Below are 23092 nucleotides of genomic sequence, written 5' to 3'. Positions count from 1 at the left end.
CATCCCACCCACCGTAGTCACAAGTCCATCTTCCCCCTGGGTCCCAAACTGTGGGATGAAGCAAGGAAACACATTCAGTGCCCCTGCTTTGCTGCTCAGTTCTTATCTTTTCCTGTGGCTGAATTCCGAACTCCTGGGTTCCTTCCCCTCCCTCAGGTGGCAGCCGCTCCTGGCTTCTGCCCAGGTCCCGAAGCAGGCAGCTCACTGTTCCTGCTCTCAGCTCAATGAAGTCCAAATGCAGGCCATTCTTCTCTCCTGGTCCATGGCTCCACAGAGTCACAGCTACCACAACTGGGAAACAAACAATTATCCCAGCCCCCATACTTTCCTTTTACTCTGCAGATCCCATCCTCATCGACATTTTGTATCAGCAAGCACCCCAGCACCCCCAGGGTGACTGCCAACACAGGTTCTTGGATCTGCTTTGATAAAGGAAAGCAACTCAAAATGGGTTAACAAGCTTACTTTAATCAGTCAAATATGTATTGTTTACCTAGTTCAGGGGAAAAAGGTCAGCACCCTGAACTTCAGAGTATATAGGCAGAATTATCAAGACAGAGAAACAGATCAAGTAGACAGGTTTCCAAACTGTCCAACCATTACATCCATACCAAATCAACATCTGGGTTTTTCAAAGCCCCGGGGAGGGGGGGAGGGAGGGGTCTCAACAATGGTTTCCCAGAGGCTCATCTGATCAAATCACAGAACACTTCTCAAAGTGAGCCCCAAAGCAAAGCCTCACATCAGGAATTATATAGCCTTCTCCTGGGTCAGAGAATGTAACAACCTTATTGACTCACTGCCCAATCAAAAGGTATCTAATGAAAAACAAGCCTTCCACTCCAGGCTCCAGGTGCACTTACAGCTCCCCAAATACAAAGCTTCTGATTTGTAAAGTATAAAAAAGAGGGTGGTGGATAAAGCCATTAACTCTTGCTCTGAGCAGTTCATTTTTTTGCAGTATATTTGATATTTAAGAAAGTAGTAATGATGGGGTGCTTGGGGTGTCTATGTTTGTAACATCAGTTTGTAAAATCAATTTGTAAAACCAGTTTGTAAAATCACATCCCCCCCCCCCCCAGCCTCAGAGCATTAACTCTGCCCCTTCCCCCTGCCAGCACTCTGCCTAGCAACAATTCAGGAATTGTTTATCTCCCCTTAGTATAGTGGCCAGCTGCACCTATGAATCCTTCAATGCCCTATCTGTAAGTTAACTCCTCAGCCAATTGTACACATCCTGAATCCCCATTAGCCTTGGTTCCCAACATCCATATTGTCAAACATGACACTGATGGATGGCAGACGAGGTACTTCTCAGTCAGCTCTGACTGCTAGCTGACTTGGTGACATTTCAAGCCTAAAACCACACATCCAGGTAACCCCCCCCCCCCTTGGGCTATTTCCCAGTGAATTATGGGCAATATGCCTGGGCAATTGATATTAAAAGTGCATGTTTCTTTAAGCACTGACCACTTAACTCCTCCCTAATCCCACCCTTACTCACCTAGTTAGTATAATTGGCATCTGATTTACTATTATAAATCTTTATAAACTATATCTATGACTTCTTTAAATTGGCAGATTCCCTAATAAGAATTCTTGCCTGCTGTAAAGCATAACAATAAACTTTTACAATCCTGACTTAAAAGATTGCTTGGGTCTTGTGAATTCCTTCCAGACTGCACAGCAGAGACTCTAGTCATTGATTGGAGCCCCTGTAACACCTATTGCCCCCTCATCAGTAATAAAAACTTTTTTAAAGTAATAATAAAATTATCATGTCTCCTCATGGTTTTTTTTCTTCTATGTATTTTATTTTTAAATATGTTATGGATTCTTTGTCCTATTTTTTTCTTTTTTTCTTTTTGGAGGGCAATTGGGGTTAATTCACTTGCCCAAGGTCACATGGCTAGTTTTTTCTGTTAAGTGTCTGAGGCCATATTTGAAGTCAGCTCCTCCTGACTGCAGGGCCAGTGCTCTATTCACTTCAACACTTAGCCGCCCCCTATTTTTTTTTCTTAATCACTGTAAGTTTCTCCAAGAAAAATTAATCAAGTGGAAGCTAGTAACTTTATGACCCATGAAGACACAATAAAATAAAACCAAAAGGATGAAAAAACAGAAGGCAGTGTAAAATATCTCATTGGAAAAATAACTGACCCAGAAAAGAAATCCAGAGAGAGAATTTAAGAATTACTGGACTACCTGAAAGCCACGATCAAAAAAAGAGCCTATACATCATCTTTAAAGAAGTTATCAAGGAAAATTGCCCTAATATTCTAGAACCAGAGAGTAAAATAGAAACTTAAAGGATCCACCAATCAGCTCCCGAAAGAGATCCCAAAATGTAAACTCCCAGAAATATAATAGCCAAATTCCAGAGCTCCCAGGTCAAGGAGAAAATACTGCATGCAGTCAAAATAATAATAAAAAAGAACAAACAAACCCATTTCAGATATCATGTAGCCACAGTCAGGATAGCAGAAGATTTAGTAGTTTCTACATTAAAGGATGGGAGGCCTTGGAATATGCTATTTTGGAGGGCAAAAGAGCTGGGATTACAACCAAGAATCACCTACCCATGAAAACTAACTATAATCCTTCTGGGGGAACTGATCTTTCAGTGAAATAGAGGACATTCACGTATTCCTGATGAAAAGACCTAAGTTGAATAGAAAATATGACTTTCAAATACAAGACTCAAAAGAAGTATAAAAAGATAATCAGGAAAGAGAAATCGTTAGGGATTCAGTAAGGTGGGACATATGGGACAATGATACTTGTAACTCCTAAAAACTTTCTCATTATTATGGCAGTCGGATGATACATAGACAGAAAGAACAAGAGTGAGTGGAATGTGATAGTATCAACATTTTAAAAAAGTAAAATTAAGGAATGAGAAAGAAGAATGTGCTGAGAAAAGGGAAGATGTAGAATGGGGTAAATTATCTGACAATAAAGAGGCCCTAAAGAGCTTTTACAGTGAAGGGGAAGATAGGGGAACAGGGGAGGGGAACATGTGAGCCTTACTCTCATCAGAATTGATTCAAAGAAGGAATAACATACACACTTAGGCATAGAAATCTATCTTACCATACAGGAAAGTAGGAGGGAAAGAGGATAAGAGAATGGCATGTGTGATAGAAGGGAAGGCAGCTTGGGGGAGGCAAAAGTCAGAAGAAAAACACTTCTGAGAATGGACAGGGTGAAAAAGAGAGACAATAGGATAAAGAGGGGGAAAATAGGATGACAGGAAATACAGGTAATCGTTACTGTGAAAAAAAATTAGTGACTTTCTGTGATAAAGACTTGATTTCTCAAACATATAGAAAGTGGAGTCAAATTTACAGAAGTAAGAACCATTTCTCAATTGATAAATGGTCAAAGGATATGAACAGGCAATATGCAGACAAAGTAATCAAAGCTATCTATAGTAAGGAAAAAATGCTCTAAATCACAACTTATTAGAGAAATTCAAATTGAAACAACTGAATTACTATCCCATGACTATCAGATTGGCTAATATTAAAGAAAAGGAAAATGACAAATGATGGAGGGGATATGGGAAAATTAAAACACTAATGTACTGTTGGTGAAGTTGTATACTGATATAACCATTATGGAGAACAATTTGGAATTATGCCCAAAGGGCTATAAAACTGTTCATATTCTTTGACCTAACAATACCACTACTAGGTCTGTAGCCCAAAGAGATAAAAAAGGGGGGGGGGAGTAGAAGGGAAGACCTATTTTTATAAAAATATTTATAGCATATATGTTCAGTGACATATGAAGCAAGTTTCTCAGCTGAGAGGCTGATGGAAGGAAACATCTTAAAAGTTTTAGGATGAATGGAAAGCTCTGGAAAAGCCTCTGTGGTGATTGAGATTCTGTGGGAGTAGCTTTGTAACAAACATACCCAGTCTTTCTTTGTTGTACAGCATTTGAGAAGGAAGGAAGATGGTAGTAATCCAGGGATGAGGCTTGGTAAGGCAAGATCAGGGATAGGATAAGGGCTAAGTGGTTCAAGAGAAGAGATTAGTGTAGACTGGATTCATTCACCAAGTGGTCAAGATGGGGAAGGGTGTGGACGTAGCATGGGAGATAGCCTAGGAAAGAAACAAGTGATCTAACACTTGTAGGTCATGGTAAGGAGGAAGAAGATGTTTTAGATTTCAAGGCAGAGAAAGAAAGGCATGGAATAGCAATAGACTGTGATCAGATAAGCACATTTCAGAGGTTATTACCATAGAGGAGTTGCATTGGTAGAAGTTGGAAAGATTGAAGGTATGGCTATCTGTGTGTTGCTAAGGTGGGGTGGAGGACAATCTCATGGGAAACGAGTAAGTTGAGAAACTGGGGGATAAAAGTTTTTGAGGGAGTGTTGTGTGACTATGCATGTTCAAATCCTCTGGTTTGAGTGCAGGAGTTGGAGAACAAAGACAGTCAATCAATGAACTCATTGAGGAATGGAGGAGAGTGTCCTTGAGGTAGAGACACAAAAAGCTAACAGATTTTTGACTGAGTGGTAGACATAGATTCTGTGCACTTCAAAGAAGAGGTACTGAATGATGAAGTTAGAGAAAATCTAGGTGTGTAATGTTAATGGAATAGGAAGATCTTCCCCGTCCATTAATAGGCCTATGTGACCTGCTTTGAGCTTTGAGCTCTGGCCCAGCTCACAGCTGTGATATAGCCTGAGTCACATGGAGGAGCTTGTCCAATGGAATGGTAACTGAAATAGAATGTTGGCCAGAGAGAACAGAGTGTGAGCTGGTGGAGGGAGGAATATTGCCTAGGGGAACTTGTTTGTGGGGAGGCCTAACAGAAAGAATGCTTAAGATGTTGGTGCTCTCGGGTTTGTAATGAGTACCTTGCTAAATCTTACCTCCTGGTATCCTAATAGTGATATTCTAAGTAAATATTTTGGATTTGCCTTTGAGGAAAAGAGTTTATTATATTTTGCAAATTTGCCCTGGAAATACATATGCATATTCATAGCTGCTACTATTGGTATTGCAATGGGGTTACATTTGGCAACCAGGATGGGATCAAAAAGTATAATGCCTCTATTTGTTCCAGGACCCATGGCCATAACAATCTCTTACTTAGATTGCAAAGGCCAAGGATCCTGGAGGGGTGGAATGTAACAGCAAGTAAAGTAGGTTTGAAAAAAAGCAAAGCAGTTTTTCTTTTTTGGGATTAAGTTTCCCAGCCTCAGGCTTATATGCTTCTCTGTGCTGAGTCAATCATATACGCACATGTAGACTCTAGCTAATCAGATACATGGATGTGGGCTCTAGTCAATCAGATGTGGAGTAGAACTGTATATCTAGAGAGCTGGTGTTAAGAAACAGGCATTTAAGAGAGCCAGCACTAAGAGGGTGAGCTAGCTTTGAGAAGAAGAAAATGAAGAGAGATTTATGACAGAGCCTCTGGCCTTGAAAGTGAATAGGGCTATAAGGCCCACTGGAAGGAGGCTTAGCTTAATCCCCTTTCAAGAGTATCTCAAGTGAATTGAGATGTGGGTGTGCTGATACTATGTGTAAATATTGTTATTGACATGTTAAGCTTTTGGCAGAAGCTGGGAGCAGGAGCCCTGGGAGCCTGTGGTCAGGCAGGAGCAGTCCTCCTGAGCTGAGACTATGGGGCAGGAGTGGAGAGCTACCTGCATGTGATTCCAGGCAAGAGCTGGGAGTGGGAGGAATAGCCATGGCACTCGGAAGGCAGACTCAAAGTTAAGATGAAAGAGGATTTTACTTGGATACTTTATATTGATTAAGGAGATAGTAATTTACTGTGACCTAGGGGTGGAATGTGTTTGTGGTATTTTCTGCTACCCTTAAGTGAAGTGTTGTGCTAGGGAAGACCCTGTCCTGGGACTCCTTGATGGCATTTTGGGGATGAAATCATATATGCTGCGTTGTATACTGTGTGATGTGTTGGGCTAGGGAAGAGACCCTGGCCTGGGACTCCCTGATTGTATAAACAAGTATTTTGGGGATGCAGTGATATATGCTGTGTGCCATGTTACATACTGAGTGTTATGGGATATACTAAATGATATGTTTTATTTAAGGCTATGTGACCACCTTAGTAATAAGTTGTTATGATGTTATGAATGTTATGGTTTAGTTTTTGGAATAAAGTTCAATTCTGAATAGAATGTTCTTTATACCTTGTGATTAGATTTTAAAAATTATTCACAGCAGCAACCCTCAGGGGTGCTGCCATGATTGGCATTACAAAGTTACAATGGGGAACAAGGAATATTCAAAATTCCCACCTGGGGGTGGCTAGGTGGCAAAGTGAGTAAAGCGCTGCCCTGGAGTCAGGAGTCAGGAGGACCTGAGCTCGGTTCTGGCCTCAAACACTTAATACCTGCACACAAAAAACTAGCCACGTAACCTTGGGCAAGTTACTTAATCCCAATTGCCCTCTAAAAGGCAAAAAAAAAAAAAAATTCCCACCTGGATCAGGGTGACCCAATAAGCTTCAAGGGTCCATGTCTCCCCTTTCCAATCATGTGCTCCCCTCAGATGTCAGAGACACATGCTCCAGGATAAAGGAAGAGCCACTCTGGGCCTTTTCATCTAGATATTTCTGTCTTGGATCTTGTCTAATCTTCAGGTTTTCCTGCCAAACTTGTCCTTGGAACCTGCCATAGGAAAGTAGCATCGCTAAATTAACAAAGATACTAAAAGATGTAAGAATCTCAGTGTTGAGTGAACTGTAGGAAGACAGGCACAGAAATCCTCTGTTGCAAGGAAGCAATATGGGAGGGAGGAAATAAGCATTTATAATAGCTCCTATCATGTGCCCCAAATGGCTAAGAGTTTTAAATATATGATCATATTTGACTCTCACAAAGACCCTGAGTGGAAGGTGCTTTTGTTATGCCCATTTTGTCGATTAAAAACGAAAGCAAACCTAACAAACAGATGGTGAAATCATAGGTCCAAGCAAAAATTATTGTGCCATTAGAAAGGCCAGATTCCCTTTTCTTTTTTTATTATCAATATATACCACCACCACCACCACCCCCCAGCCCGCCCTCACCAGGTAAAAAAAGTGTGCACATATACGTTCTGTTTGGTCTAATCAAGACCACAAGATAATAAACAAATGAAAATAATAATAGCTACATGGATATGGCACCTAGTATGTACCAGACACTGTTCTAAGTGGTCTACAATTAAAATCGCATTTTGTCCTCACACCAAACCTAGGAGATTTGTGCTAGTATCGTTTCCATTTTATACATGGGAAAGATGTGGCAGAGATTAAGTGACTTACCCATGGTCACACAGCTGGTACAAGTGTCTAAGGCTGAATTTGAACTCAAGGTCTTCCTGGCTCCTGATTGGTGTTCTAATCACTGTGCAAACATACTTAGTAGATATGACCACTTTTCCCCAAGGACCACAACTCCCCACATGTAATGGGATGTAAATTTAAAGATCTTCCCTGCCCCTAGGCTAAAGTGCACCTGGAACCTGGGGTGGGAGGCTTGTTTTTCAGTAGATACTTTTTGATTGGGCAGTGAGTCAATAAGGTTGTTACATTCTCTGACCCAGGAGAAGGCTATATAATTCCTGATGTGAGGCTTTGCTTTGGGGCTCACTTTGAGAAGTGTTCTGTGATTTGATCAGATGAGACTCTGGGAAGCCATTGTTGAGAGTACCCCGGCTTTGAAAAACTCAGATGTTGATTTGGTATGGATGTAATGGTTGGACAGTTTGGAACCTGTCTACTTGATCTGTTTCCCTGTCTTGATAATTCTGTCTGTATATTCTGAAGTTCGGGGTGCTGACCTTTTCCCCTGAACTAGGTAAATGATACATATTTGACTGATTAAAGTAAGCTTGTTAACCCATTTTGAGTTGCTTTCCTTTATCAAAGCAGATCTAAGAACCTGTGTTGGCAGCCACCCTGGGGACGCTGGGGTGCTTGCTGATACACCACAACAACCCGAGTTCCAGGTAATTTGGTGGATGATAGTGAAATTAACTCCAGTTGGGCTAGATCTGTGTCATAGAATGATGGAATAGAACCTCTTTCCTGTTTGGTCACAGGAAGCATACACAGGGAAAGGACATCCTTCTGAATATAAGCAGAAACCTATAAATGATAAGAAAGAGGGATTGAGCATGTGATCTCAGCCCTGCCAATATATATATATATATATATATATATATATAACTTCAGTTTCTTAATTTATAAAAATGAATGGCTTTTGGAAAACATCATTACTATGGGCCATTATAAATCCTCTGCTCTGATCTTGAGTGAGGGGAATACTTGGAGAAATGAAGTATGCCATCTTACATGTTATTGATGACAAGGAAGACTGGAACAGATAGAAGAGAGGTTAAGGTGATTGATGCTAATCTACTGTGCTCTGCACTCCTGGGTTCAAACCACTTTCCTGTGGGTGTCTTTCATCTATGTTTCTGTCATCCTGAATATGTCCTAAACATATGGTTATGCCTCCTTCAAAGTGTCTGACCCCATGTCATCTCAGAAGCTAAGCAAGATCAGGCTTAGATAACATGTGGATAGGAGATTGCCTGGGAATATTTGATAGTGCATCTGAGAGTCAGCACAGTGTAATTCTTACAGTATTGGACTTGGAATAAGGAAGGCCTATTTTCAAATCTCACCTCAAAAACTAAGTAGTTGGGACAACTATGTGGTGCAGTGAATAGAGCACCAGCCCTGGAGTCAGGAGGACCTGAGTTCAAATCCAGCCTTAGACACACGACACACTTACTAGCTGTGTGACCTTGGGCAAGTCACTTAACCCCAATTGCCCTGCCCTTCCCCCCTATAAAAAAAACAAAAGCAAAACAATCCCCCCCCCCCAAAAAAACTTAGCTGTTGTGTGATTCTGGGCAAGCTACTAAGTCTCTCTAGCTTCAGTTTCTTCATCAACAAAATGAGGGCTTTGGCCTCAAAACAATCCTCAAGGGGAATGTTTTTTAAATTAACCAAAATCTGTTTTTTTTCCTCCCAAATCCAAACTGTGTCTCATGGTCAATCCTCTAGAATTATGGATGACCATTCAGTTGATTAGTATTCTTATGGTTTTAAAAGTTGTTTCTTTTTATTGTATTATCGTCAATTTATCATTGTTCCCCTGACTCAGCTCACTTTGCTCTGCATCAGTTCATACAAATCTTTCCATGTCTCCTTTAAATCACCTATTTCATCATTTCTTATCGCACAAAAATCTTCCATTATATACACATGTTGCAATTTATTCAGTCATTCCCCAGTTGATGTGCAACCCTGAAGTTTCTGGGGTTGGGTTTTTTGGTTTGGGGTTTTTGCCATCACAAAAAATAATGCTACAAAAATTTATGTATAAAAAATACTATTTCCTCCTTTTCTGATCTCCTTAGGATACAGACCTAGCAGTGGGATGTCTGAGCCAAAAGGCATGTATTGTTGAGTAACTTTGGGAAGAAATTTTCGAACTTTCTTCTTAGAATGGTTGGACCCATTCATAGATTGTCCAATAGTTCATGCACGCACCTTTTTCCTATAACACCTTCAATTTTTTTTGTGTTTTTTTTTTTTTTTTTTTTTGTCATCATTGTTAACCTGATGGTTGTGAGATGGAGCCTTAAAACTGCTTTAATTTGTATCCTTCAAATAGTAACAACTTGGAGCACTGTATTACAAAGTTATATATCCTGTGGGTTTTTCCCTTGGGAAACCAATGTTCATATCCTTGAGTCACTTACAAATTGGGGAGATGGTTCTTATTCCTATAAATATTAGTTCCTTATGTATGTTGGAAGTTAAACTTTACTAAGAGAAACTGGTTGCAAAGGTATCTGATGATACTCCTCCCCTCAATATTTCTCTTTTAATCTAAGCTTTATTAAATATTTGTGAAAACTTTTAAATTTCAATCAAAATTATCCCCTTTGTCTTATGTGATTCTTTCTATCTTTTGTTTGATCATGAGTTTTAACCTTTTATCTGTGTATTTTATAGGTAATTCTTCCATGTTGATCTAATGAGTTTATGATGTGATCTTTTATATCTAGAACCCTCACCCATTTGTGGCTTATCTTTGCATAAGGTGGGAGGTTCTGGTTTAAAGCTCATTTCTTTCATATTACTACACTATTTTGCTATCAATGTTTATCAGATATTGAGTCTGTATTCCACTAACTTGGGTCTTTGTGTTCACTGAGTACTAGGCTGCTAGGCTTGTCTCTGTGGGTTGGATTGCTAATGTTCCCCTGACTCATCTCTTTTTAAACCACAGCCAAAATACTTTGAAAAATACTGCTGTGTAGGATACTTTGAGATTTGGCACTGGTAAGCCTCCTTTGTGCCATTTTCCCCCTTTATTTCTCCTGAGATTCTTGACTTTTTTTTCTTTCATCAGACTTTTGTTATCATTTTCTCTCATTTTGTAAAATAAACCCTTTGTTAGTTTGAATGGTGTGGCACTGAAAAAGAGAATTAATTTATGCAGTGTTATCACTTTGATAAGAAAGGCTCATCCTATCCATGACCTAATAATAGTTTTCCAATTATTTGGATTTGCCTTTATTTCTTTAAACAATGCTTTATAGTTTTATTTATAAAGTTCTTATGTATATCTTGGTAGGTAGGGTCTCTAACATTTTATATATTCTGTAATCTTTGCAAAAGTAACTTCTTTTTCTATCTTTTTGGGGTTTTTTTTGTGTGATATAGAAATACTCATGCCTTGTATGGGTATATGTGAAATTGCTAAAAGTAATAATTATTTCAATTCATTGATATGACATTTTCCTTTTTTGTCACATTGGCCAATCTAAGATAGTATGACATGTCATTATGGGAATGGAAATTAAAGATCTTCCCTGCCCTAGGCCATTTGATAGGCTGATGTGACTCTGAGAACCTTCCTTGATTTGAAAATATACTCTGTCCCCTAATGGAATGAATGTGGTCACATGGAGCCTGTGGTGGGAGGCTTGTTTTTCAGGAACACCCACACCTTGATACTTTGTGATTAGGCAGTGGGTCAAGAGGATTGTGACATTCTCTGAGCCAGGAGAAGGCTATATATACCTGATGTGAGATTTTGTTTTAGGCCTCACTTTGAGAAGAGTTCTGTGATTTGACCTGACTAGACTCTGGGCAGCCATTGAGCCCCTTGGCTTTGAAAACTCAGATGTTGAAGCTTCCCTCTCTGGTAACTGACTAGGTATGGATACAATGGTCAGACAGTTGGAAGCCTGTCTGCTGATCTGTTTCTCTGTCTGCTTGTAACTTGTTTATATTCTCTGAGGTTTGGGGTGCTGACCTTTCCCCCCTGAACTCGGTAAATAACATATGTTTGATTAAAGCAAGATTGTTAACCCATTTTGAGTTGCTTTCCTTTAGAAAAGCAGATTTAAGAACCTGTGTTGGCAGCCACCCTGGGTATGCTAGGGTGCTTGTTGCTATACATATTACTTTGTTTTTATTTCTGTAATAGATTGTCATTTAGAGCACCTTTTCCATTATTATTCATCACTCTGAATTCTGTGTGTAAAACTTTATATTCTTGAATCATAATGGGAATGTTACTCATCTTTTCATGTGTGTCACTAATTAGATGACAAGGCATTTGGCTACCATGAGCAGGTCATAGTTAATCCTGGTCTTTACCTGCAGACCAATTCAGAGTACTGGGCAGAAATCACATTGCATCAACATCAGCCACAGGACCTTGTGCTGCATTGCTTTAATTAAGGCAACTGAAATTTTTACACTCCACAGTGGTTACCCAAATGAATAGGAGCAGAAGCAGCATCAGCAACATTAAGAATAGCTCAGATTATGAAATATAATTCCTCAAGCATGATCAACAATTATTCCTCACACATTAGGCTCATTTCATGGCCAAGAGGTCATCCCATGAGTTTTGCAGGCCATGTGCCCAGGGATCAAAGTGAATCTTTGAATCAAACCTCCATCCACTCAGTAACTTCTGGCTCATCCAGCAAAACCTCTCCCTACCAGAAGGACCATGGGAGGATAACACTAAATCTTTGCCCCTTTATAGGCCTCTACAGAGGGGAGGGATATCTTCTTCTCCCATGGTGCCTATGTAAGGAATCTATGAACTGCATCTAGGGACTCAGAATCACAGTCTAGTCAGCTGGGGGGAATCTTCCCACATTCCTTATAATGATGAAGGACCATTCTAGTATGAATTCTCTGACAGACATAAAGTAGTATTCTCCATTAAAGGTCATCTTACATGCATTAAAATCTTAATGTTTCTTTCCTGAGTGAATTCTGTGGTGGTGAGTAAGTTGCATTCTCACTCTGAAGGTCTTCCCACATTTATTACGTTCATAAAGTTCCTTTTCTTTATGAATTTTCTGATGTCAAATAAGATCCAAGTTGTAGATGAAAGCCTTCCCACGCTCCTTATACTTATTACAGATGTGACCAGTATGAATTCTCTGATGTTCTGTAAGGTGTGTCTTTCTTCTGAAGACCTTCCCACATTCATTACATTGATAGGGTTTCTCTCCAGTATGATCTGTCTGAAGCACAGTAAGCTTTTCCTTTCTGAAGAAGGCCTTTCCACATTCACCACACCCATAAGGTTTCTCTCCAGTATGAATTCTTTGCTGTTGAATAAGTTCTGAGTTGGAGAGAGAAACCTTCCCGACCTCCTTACATTCACAAAGAATATCTCCAGCATAAATTCTCTGATGCACTCTAAGTTGTGAATTACTCTTGAAGGCCTTCCCAAATTCACTACATTCATAAAGACTCTCTTCAGTCTGAATTCTGTGAGGCACTACAAGTTGTGTTTTATATCTGAAAGCACTACATTCATAAGGTTTCTCTCCAGTATGAATTCTCTGATGCAGAGCTAGGTTCAAGAGCTAACTTCCCATATTCACTACATTAAAGAGGTTTATTTCCCATAAATTCTTTGCTCTCTGAAAGGAAGAATAAAGAGCTGATTAACCTGCCTTTTTAAATTGCTTCCCAAGGTTCTTAGTTACTGAAAGGTTTTAGTGGTAAGGCCAGTCTCACTAGTCTTTCACCGAGAATCAATGTATCTTATTTGAAAGTATGACTCAAAGGTAACAAATATAAATGATTTGATTGAGGATAAATTTACCTGGAGGGATGAATGAACCCTAACTCTTCTTTAATTGGATAACATTTGAATAGAATAAGACTATTCAGGAAAAAAAACAGACCACTGAGAAACTGTAAATGTATCCTTACCATCTAAGGTGAAAATAGGAAAAGACTGAACAGGAAGAAAATAAGAAATTGAATTTAGAAAGAGGAAAATAAACAGATACACGAACTAAATGCAATAAGGAAGAAATATGAGGGGAAAAATGTGATAAGTGTTGCTATAAATTTCCTCTAAAAATCCAACTTATCTACTTTGTAAATGTGAGCAATACTGATAGTTTGGTTTACACAGATAAATAGGAATTATATCTAGGAATAAAGAATACTTTGTACAGGATGTGTGGGAGAACCTAGGTTCAGGTGAGGGAGACAAAAGCAGAATGCACTATCCAATCATATAGTGGGAAGAAGCCTGTAAGGGAGAGTGGGGGGAAGGGGCCCAGACTAAGCTCATTGTCTGACCTAGGGTGACTCTAGCAGGAAAAGAGGGACCATTCAGGTGAGGGGCAGCCCAAGAAAGGAAAGTCCTGGTTGGGAGCAATGATTGTGTGTGGGATAAAGACCCCAAAGACCCTTACCCAAATAAAACACAGAGGTTTCTCCAGGTAGAAACAAAAGCTATTTATTCCTAAATAAGTCTCCCCAGAGTTGGGGAGTTGTACCTAGAACATACACCAGTGTAGGGAGGCAAAGTACAAAATCATACAAGCATTTATATACCCTTGTACAAATATTCTAGGACCACCCAAAAACCCCCAAATCCCCTCCCCAGCAACTGGACCTTTGTTTCCATTGGTGGGAATATGTGTCCTTGCAATCCTTTTACCCAATACAAAATTATTTATCAGAAGTAAGCTTATCACAGATTACATACTACTTTTTCTTATTTACCAAAAAGCAGACAATTTACAGAAACACATGGCAGACATATTATTTGTTGCAAAAAGTCGGCAATTTATAGAACACTCGTTGCTTTTCTCTACCAAAGATAGGCACCTGGAAGATGCATTATAAAAAAATAAAATTTGGGCCTAACAAGACTTGAGCCTAGCTCAAGTTTGGTGACCGTCTCCTTTACTTTATGAGAATATTTTCACTTGTCCCACTCAATTTTGACAAGGGTGCGCCTATATAATCTTTGTTTTGCTTCTGTGCTGTGCATGTGTGTGTCTTGTCCCACAAGGGAACACGCACACACTCTTCTCTGGAGAAACGTCATTAAAGGATCTCTTCTTTCACTCCATATAGTGTGAGTTTTATTTATAACAAAACCAAAACCAATTAATTACCAATCTTGTGATCTTGAGTTAGGTGGATGTGTTTCCAAATCGTTTTACATGGAAAATACCATTCCTCTCACAAGCACTGGCATGTACTTCACACCTAAGGAACATTTCACACAGAGCTAGCACGCATGAAGCAGCTGTTTGTAGCTCACAGAGCTCATCTTCAAAGAGCATCGCCTTGCCCAGCGCCTTTGCCCTTGTGCTGTCCCCATACAAGGAAGGAAGGACTCCAGCACCAGGCCCTCACTGGGCAGTAAGTGCAGCCAAAGAGACCGTCTCTGGGGCCGACGCCCAGTGAGAGCCTTCGCTCTCCGACCCTGTGATGGCCCCTGCTCAGCTCCCCTGACTTCTGCTGCAGGGACAGTCCCGCACCAGAAAAGGAGGCCAGAAGGGAGAAGGCATTCCCGATCGGCCCCTCCTTGCAAATGAGACGCCACCTCGAGATCCCGAGGCCGGGCCAGAAAACCCCCAGAACCTGCTGCGTGCTGTGGGGTCAGCCTCGATTTTCACGGGCTCCGGCCCCTCCCCTCCGCCAAGAGGAGGAGACAATTTTAAGCAACGCAACAGAACTCCCCTCCCAGAAGAGCCAGGGGAGAGGGACATGGCCCCCCCTTGTTCTGATTTCTTCCTCTTCCCCTGGTTTCAGACCGGGTTTGTGTGTGTATGTGCATGTGGGGGATATGTTTGTGGGAGAAGACTTACACGTGCGAGCTGTGAGACCCTGGGCCAGTCACTTCCCCCGGTTTCCACGTTCATAAAAGGGGGGCTGTAATACTACCGGCTTTGCAGGGTTGTCGTGCGGACCCGATGTAAAGTCCGTGTCAAGTAATTAACAGGGCCGGGAACAGGGAATCTCCAGGTAGATGTGGGCGCTCAGTGTTATTTAGTCCTTATACCAAAGACGGAAATTCACCAGGTAGGAGAGAGCGGAAGTGGGAGGTGGGGGGAGGGAGGTGGGGGGGCCCTCCGAGGGAAGAAGGGCGGGGCGGGTAGGGAGGAGGACCCGTATTCCAGGCTAGGGGGAGGGGCCGAAATCCGAAATGCAGGCACGCGCAGAATGTTCATTAGCCTCCAGACTACGATTCCCAGAAGACCACGCGCGCCTCGGGGGCATTTTTCCAAGCCCAAGGGCGGGAGGATAGGACTTCCAGCTTTGTACGTCACTTCCGCTTTTTTTATTATTATTTTTTTTATGTCTTTCTTGTTTCTCTTCACCTCTTCTTTGATAGCAGCCCCTTCACCTGCTCCGTGCTGAGCTCAAGTGTGACGGGTGAGGGGCAGCCAAGAGTGGAGGACGGAAGCACCCGAGGCCTTCCAGGGGTCTTGGGGCGTTCGGTGAGGAGGGAGGGGTGGGTTCTAATCCTCCTCCTGTGACCTTCACGTCCTCAGGCCTTCTGGGCCCAGGCACCGAGGGCAGGGCTCCCGGTGTGTCCGGCTGGTCCTCCATCCGGCCTTCCCCCGTGGCCTCGTCTCCTCCCGGCATCCTCCAGGACACCCCCTCCTCCGGGAAGCCTTCTCTGATGCTGTCAGGGGTCCCCGTCCCTCTGCTCAGAGGGTCATGTGTCAGTTCTCCAGTTTTGTCCCTAGAGATATTGCCCCCCCCCCCCCCCCCTGCCCCCCTCGCCCCCCCCCGGCAGCCCCCAGCTCCCCCCCTCTCCTTACACTCCCCCCTTTCCTCCCCAGCTCTGCTCCCCAGGTGGGAGCCCGAAGGAGAAGGGGATGTCTTCTATGCTGACGGCCCGGCCCCAACAGGTGAGCTCAGGTGGGAGGCTTTCTGTGTCTTGTGCTGGGAACCTGGGGGTTGTGGGTGTCGAGAATCAAATATATAGAGCTAAAGGACACCAGTCAAGACCACAGCCCCTGAGCTACCTGGCTCTTTTAGCATGGGGGTAACCAGAAAATACATGATGTCAGCCTCTTGCTATGCTGGCAAACAGCTATGTTTAAGGACCTCTTGTGCCTGGAGAACAGGCTTCAGTGAAGGCATTGAAAGGGCATTGGAACAGAGGCTGCATCATCAGTGTGAGGAATGAGTGGTTAGAGAGCAATTAGAAAAGTTTCTTTTATGTTTTTCTATAAGGTTGTGTGCTATTTCACTCAGTCTTATTTCTGTAAAGACCTTTCCTTCACTCCCCATATTTAATTCTCCTTTATAGCGGAGAGGTCCTTGCATAAAAATACCAATGATACTGACTTTATCTGACAATTCATAAAACATTCTCCAAAGTGGTCTCCATCTTCTCTGTTATCAAAAGTGGTTATAGTTTATAATTTTATTTTTGTTCACGGAAAACAGGCATTTCCATCACTTATAATAAAAAAGTGATCATATATGAAACTGCAAGTCTGCTGTGCAGAACTTGTTATTCCTTTCAAGCATACAGTAAAGTTACCATGTGAAGTTCTTTTTCTTTTTCTCCCATTCCACTTCAGCCTTAGAGATGGCTAACATTAGACATGGGGTGTGTTTGTTGTTTCCATGTGAAATTATTCCATGTATACTTCAGTTTATCAGGTCTTCCTCTAGATGCAGATAGCCTCTTTCTTCTCATGTCCTTAATAGTTCATTTGGGTATTTGTAATAGATAAGTAACATATTCACACGTTGTAGTTCTGAACAGAATATTGCTGCTACTGTATATGATGTTCTTTTGGTTCTACTTATTTTTTGGTCTTTATAATTTCATGGAAGTTTTTCTCTATTTTTCTAAAATGATAGAGCTCATCATTCCTTATAGCCCAGTATTATTCCATCACAATCATATAGCATAACTTGTTCAGCCATTCCTTTATTGATGGGCATCTCTGCAATTTCCAGTTCTTGGCCACCAGAAAGAGAGCTGCTATAAACATTTTAGAACACATAGGTTCTTTTCCTTTATCCCTAATCATCTTTGGAGATAGGCCATGTAGCAGACTTTCTGGGTCAAAGGACATAGATGGTTTAATTATTCTTTGTAAGTCCACATTGCTTACCACAATGGTTGGATCATTTTATGATTGCCACTACAATGAAATACTGCCCCAGTTTTTCCACATTCCCCTTCAGCATTTGTCACTTTCCCATTCTATCATTTTAGCCAATCTGGGAGGTGTAAAATAATATGTTAAAGTTGTTTTAAGGGCATTTTTATATGACTATAAATTGTTTGGATTTCTTTATTGGAAAACTTCATATCCTTTGACTATTTCTCAATTGGGGGAATTATTCACATTCTTATATATTTGACAAACTTCTTTTTTTTTTTTTTTTTGCTTTTTGGTAGGCAATTGGGGTTAATTGACTTACCCAAGGTCACACAGCTAGTTTTTTTAGTTTTTGTGTTAAATGTCTGAGGCCGGAGTTGAAATCAGGTCATCGTGACTCCAAGGCCAGTGCTCTATTCACTCTGCCACCTCGCTGCCCCCAGGGTTCTCTATATAGTTTAGACAGGAGACCTTTATCTAATAAATTGTTCGTAAAAGTTTTTTCCAGTTTTCTGCTTTCCTTATCATCTTGGCCATATTTGTTTTATTTTTGCAGAACCTTTCTGATTTAATGTAGTCGAAATTATCTATTTTATACTTGACTTTGCTGTCTATCTCTTGTTTATTCGTAAATTGTCCACCTATCAATAAGTTTGATAAGCAATATGTTTGACTTTTCGTTATCAATTAGTCGTGATTCAGCATCTTTTCCATGTTTTAAAAATATATGTTTCAGTGATTTTCCATGTTATGTTCTTTTAGGTCTGCTTATTTTACACTGTCAGTTAATACACATCTTCCAATGCTTCTCAGAATTCCTCATATTTCTCATATTTAAGTACATGAATAACTGACTCATGTGCTATTTTTTTCTTTTTGGAGGAGGGAAGGCAGGGCAGTAACAGTTAAGTGACTTGCCCAAGGTCATAAAGCTAGTAAGTGTTAAGTGCCGGATTTGAACGCAGATCCTCCTGACTCCAGTGCTCTATTCACTGTGCCACCTGGCCTCCCCCTTATGCCATTTTTTCCTAGCTGTTCATTACTGGTGAGAATTCAGTTCTTTCCATTTCTCTGCTGGCCCAGAGAGTGCTCTTATGAGTATTTTTGTGCAAAAACTCAGTTGTTGGCTAAGTCTGGTTATCCAGAAAGGGAGTTGCAACATGGTAGAGTGAGAATAGCCCTGGATTTGACTGTGAAAAGTCCTGGTCTCAAAGTGCACAAGTCACTTGCTCTAGGGCTCACTTTTCTAATGTAGAAAATGAGAAAATTGGACTCTAAAGTCTCTTCCAGCTCTAAATATATAAATTGCAAAGTAATGGTTCTTTAACACCTTTTTTTTTTTTGTTAAAGCAATTGGGTTAAGTAACTTGTTCAAGGTTACACGGCCAGTTATTTCTGGGTGTAGTGCTAAGTATCTGAGCCTGGATTTGATCCCCAGGTTTTTGTTCAGGATTTGATCATCCTGACACTGGAGCCGGTGCTCTTACTCAATGAGCCACCTGGCCTCCCCTTTAACACCCTTTTTTAGCAGTAAAAAATTGTTCACGTGGTATTAGAGACAGGAGATTGTAGTCTCCTATTCTCTCCTTTGTTCTTAGGGTTCCAGGAACATTTAACACACTCATGTTCATTTCAGAGCAGCACATTTTAAGACACATAGCCCTTGGAAGAAAAAAAAAGGAAGGTAACAGTCTTAATGGTGAAAAGATCAGGCTGACTGGTCAAAGGAACTGGGCTTGTATAGATTGGAAGAGAAGACTTAGGACCACAGGATAGCAATCTTCAACTATTTCATCTTCATTGTTTATTTCAGCAAATGGAAAAGAAATTAGCCATATTGCTGCTTCAGCTCAGAAGGCACAAGTAGGAGCCAAGGGGGCACAGTGTAAAAAAAAAAAAAAGCAAACAACAAAACACAGAGAAATCCCAAACATTTTAAATTTGTGTCATTGGAATTATTTACAACATAAGCACTTATTAAGCACCTACAGGTACCAGACTGTGTGCCAAGTGTACAGGATACAAAGGGTGACAATAATGGCTTCTGCCATTCAGGAGCTTACAAACTAATCAGAGAGGAATTGTTTTCTAAAACTTTTTGTTCGTGGCTCTTTTAATTTGTGGAATGAAACAAGTGTTTCAGAACAGTATGATAAAAAAGATGATTGCATATGAAACTGCAGATCTATTATGTACAACTTGCTGTTCCTTTCAAATAGGTTATGAAGTTATCGTGTAAGTTTCTTTTTCCCCTTTCTGTCAAGGGACAACAGGGTTAATTCTCTGAATTCAGAAAAGAGATGTCCCACTGCTCCCAAGTGTCTGTATACAATGAAAGGAACTTGGAAACAGTTACTAACTGTTCAGTGTGGGGTGACTTTTCAGAGAAGCCATATGGTTTGCTTGAGATGTAGAACTGTGAGCACTCCTTACATCAGTCTTTTTAGATTTGACTGAGTTTCTGATCAGCATAACCCAGGTCCTTAGTTAAGGGTCTCTAAACAGCAGGTAGAGATGATCTGGTTTCCTGGCCACCCGGGGCTAGGTTCAAACAAGGCAATAAGGTTTTCTCTCAGTTGCCACAATTGAATATTTTTTCTCACAGGACAGAAGTTGGACTAGATGTATAACTGAACAGAAAAAGAAGTGAGCTGCCTGTAGAATTGAGTCACCAAATGGAGTCAGTGTGGTTGACTCATTTGGCTCAGTTTCCTCAGCCTACTGGCAGGCAGTTTACATTTAAACTTCATAACAGTTAGAGCTACAGCTGGGTAAGCACAAATGTTGTTGGTATTTCAGGCATCATTCACATTCAAAGATGTGGCTGTGGAATTCACCCGTGAGGAGTGGGGACAGTTGAACCCATCTCAGAAAAATTTGTACAGGGATGTGATGCTGGAGAACTATAGGAACTTGGTGTCTTTGGGTAAGAACAGCTACCTCTTTGGACTCTTGATACATAATATGAAAACTTTCCAGATTTTAATGGTTATCCTTTTGGTGTGTGAGACAAAATATTGCTAATGGTTTTATAGCCAAGAGACAGATTACTTGTGCTACTTGTTTCCAGGAAAAAAATGTCTTTGCTTGGTATGCTCAGAAATTGATTTCTTCATTTGTTGTTATCCTTGAAAATATATCTTCCCCTCTGTTTTTCTTCAAGACCAAGATTTTCGTTTTAAGCCCCATGGAGGTTTTATTATACACAGTGTGTGCCCCCCCCCCCCCTGTCTAAGCAGGGGAGTGCATCAATTGAACCATTTTTTCCTAAGTCCTACTCTAATCCATTCTCCCATAATATAAAATGTTCTCTGATGGTCCTTTGTACTAAGGTCTTCTTAGGCCTACTTTTTCCCCCAAGAGGGCTTAAACTAATTTTGAAATCTTTTATTAAGTTTTATGGATGCTTTGTTTTTAAACAATGTAATTTTTCTCCTCCCTGACATTAAAAAGGAAAACCAAAACCTTCCTTTTCCCTCCACCTCTCCAATTGAGCCCTGTCTTTGAAAAACAAAAATCTCAAAACAAAATAAGCTAACCAGTTGATGGTATAAGATACATTCAGTGATCTTATCTCCCTATCTTTCTACTAAGAGTTGAAAGGAATATTTCTGTTATATAATACAGAATTCTATAATATAGACTATTCTACATATTCTGTGATAGAACTCTATGATGACACCTTAGGACATTTTTATTGGAACAGGATTTGCAGTTTCCAAACCAGATGTGATCTACCAGTTGGAAAGAAAGGAAGCATCTTGGGTGCCAGAGGCAGATGTTCCCAGAAGCAGCTGTCCAGGTGAATACATAAAATCCAAGCTGATGGGTTCTTGCAAACTAGAGATCTGTGGGTCATTTAGGTCAAAGCTCTTGTAAAGTGTTTGACCAAATGGCCTCTCAAAGCTTCTCAGGCCTTTTGAGAAGACTTGAGACTTTTAAACTCCATTTTTAACCTCAAAAAGTTACTTTTTTAATATATCTCTTTGTGTAATATACTTCCACTGTCAAAGAAAGTTGTTGCCTTAAATAAGGCAGTTATTTCTCTTTTGTTCTTTGAAGATTATCTTCTCATAAGCAGACATTCTCCTACCTTAATTCCATGAATTCTCATTTAAAAATAAGTACATTTCTTAAGATATTAAATAATGTGCATTTTTTCTCTTGTGATGTTTTCCTATTTTGTTTTGATGATTATATTGCTTTGCTGCTCTTTTAAAAATATCTCATCCAAACTTCATTCCCCTTTCTTCATTCTATCATGTTATGTACCATCATCTTTTTCTTTATGCTTTCAAATTATGTTTATAAAGGCACAGCAGTATGTTCATATGATAGGACTTACGTAGCTATAACTCCGTCATTGGATCTATAGGTTTTCAATATTTTGCTATTTTACAGAAAGCTGTTGTGAAACATTTTAGTGAGCATGCTTTCTTTGTTTTCAATAACATATTGAGGAAACAGACCCACTACTGGGACCATTGGGTCAAAGGATGTGAACAGTTTTGTATATTTAGCACTGTTCCTTTTTAGAAAAATAGCAGCAATTGAATAAGTAGCTTTTTAATATAATTGCCAAAATTGGTCATTTCAAGGTCATTCTGCTAGTCTGTGACTTCATTGTTGCCTCCAAATTGTTTTCATTCTTACTTTGATTCCCAGAGTTTGAGTAGTATTTCAGGTAATTAATAATAATTTCTCTTGTCAACAACACCTGTATGTCTTACTCCTATAGATTTCAATCCATTCTTTACCAACTAGATAAGCTGGATTTTTGAGGAAATTTATGGCAATAGTTGTCACGTTTTTCCCTTCATATTTCTTTTTTATTCTGTTTACTTGATGTATCTATGTCTCTTCCTGACTCTGAACTCAATTCTCTCTTTTCCTCCTGTTTAAGTCTTTTCTCTTTGTATGTTCACTTGAGATAATACGGATGCATTTGCAAATCTCAGCATCATCTTTTTTTTTCTAAATAGTCTTATCCCTTTCAAATATCATCCAAGTAAAGAAAAGTTAGGGTTCATTCATCTCTCTAGGTGGATTCACCCTCAGTCAAATCATTTATGCATGTTACCTTAGAGTTATCATATTTTCAGGTAAGATAATGTTACCTTAGAGTTACCATATTTTTAGATAAGATACGTTGGTTCTTGGTGAAAGACTAGTGAGACTGGCCTTTTCAAGTGAGGAAGCAAGAGAATAGCTTGGGAATCAGTGAGCACATCATAACCTTGGGAAAGGGTGAAAAATGCATGATTAACCAGCTGCTTATTCTTCCTTTCAGAGAGCAGAGAATTTCCTGGAGTTAAACCTCTTGAATGTTGTGAATGTGGGAAGGCCTTCTGGAGCAAGAACTTGCTTACTGTGCACAAGAAAGTTCATACTAGAGAGAAATTTTATGAATATAGTGAATGTGGGAAGGCCTTCAATAGTAAAAAACAACTTATATTTCATCATAGAGTTCATACTGGAGAGGATCTTTATGAATGTAGTGAACGTGAAAAGACATTAACTATTCAGTCACAACTTAAAATACGTCACAGAATTCATACTGGGGAGAAACCTCATGAATGTAGTGAATGTGGGAAGTCCTTCAGGGATAAGGGAGATCTTATAAGGCATCAGAGAATTCATACTGGAGAAAAACCTTATGAATGTAGTGAATGTGG

The 23092-nt window shown here is 40.2% G+C and overlaps 3 protein-coding genes across 6 annotated transcripts in view; 2 read left to right on the top strand and 1 right to left on the bottom strand.

Moving 5' to 3' along the window:
• LOC138167781 (zinc finger protein 25-like) overlaps window positions 1–23092 on the top strand; it is a 119123-nt gene that overhangs the window by 74640 nt on the left and 21391 nt on the right. The window lies entirely within an intron of this gene.
• The window catches only part of LOC138167777 (zinc finger protein 420-like), a 37482-nt gene that overhangs the window by 10471 nt on the left and 3919 nt on the right, over window positions 1–23092 (top strand). Inside the window, exons 2-6 of one of the 4 annotated variants that reach the window (XM_069096742.1) lie at window positions 15680–15785; window positions 16134–16202; window positions 20217–20343; window positions 21124–21219; window positions 22708–23092. The exon at window positions 22708–23092 is cut by the window's right edge and continues 3919 nt beyond it. In XM_069096742.1, coding sequence (XP_068952843.1) covers window positions 16170–16202; window positions 20217–20343; window positions 21124–21219; window positions 22708–23092 — 641 coding nt within the window. In that variant the 5' untranslated portion in view covers window positions 15680–15785; window positions 16134–16169. Of the gene's footprint in view, window positions 1–15625; window positions 15786–16133; window positions 16213–20216; window positions 20344–21123; window positions 21220–22707 lie in introns of those variants that run through there. The other 3 variants (XM_069096739.1, XM_069096741.1, XM_069096740.1) reach the window with 3 other exon arrangements.
• Window positions 12075–23092, bottom strand: part of LOC138167787 (zinc finger protein 585B-like) — a 73642-nt gene continuing 62624 nt past the window's right edge. Inside the window, 1 exon segment of the mRNA XM_069096751.1 lies at window positions 12075–12726. Coding sequence (XP_068952852.1) covers window positions 12270–12726 — 457 coding nt within the window. The 3' untranslated portion in view covers window positions 12075–12269.

This window comes from Petaurus breviceps, unplaced genomic scaffold, assembly GCF_028583685.1.
Source record: "Petaurus breviceps papuanus isolate PSGF00001 unplaced genomic scaffold, PetGlider_PUasm1.0 305, whole genome shotgun sequence".
Classification (NCBI taxonomy): domain Eukaryota; kingdom Metazoa; phylum Chordata; class Mammalia; order Diprotodontia; family Petauridae; genus Petaurus; species Petaurus breviceps.
Note: the sequence above shows the minus strand (reverse complement) of the source record. Positions and strands in the feature narration are given on the sequence as shown.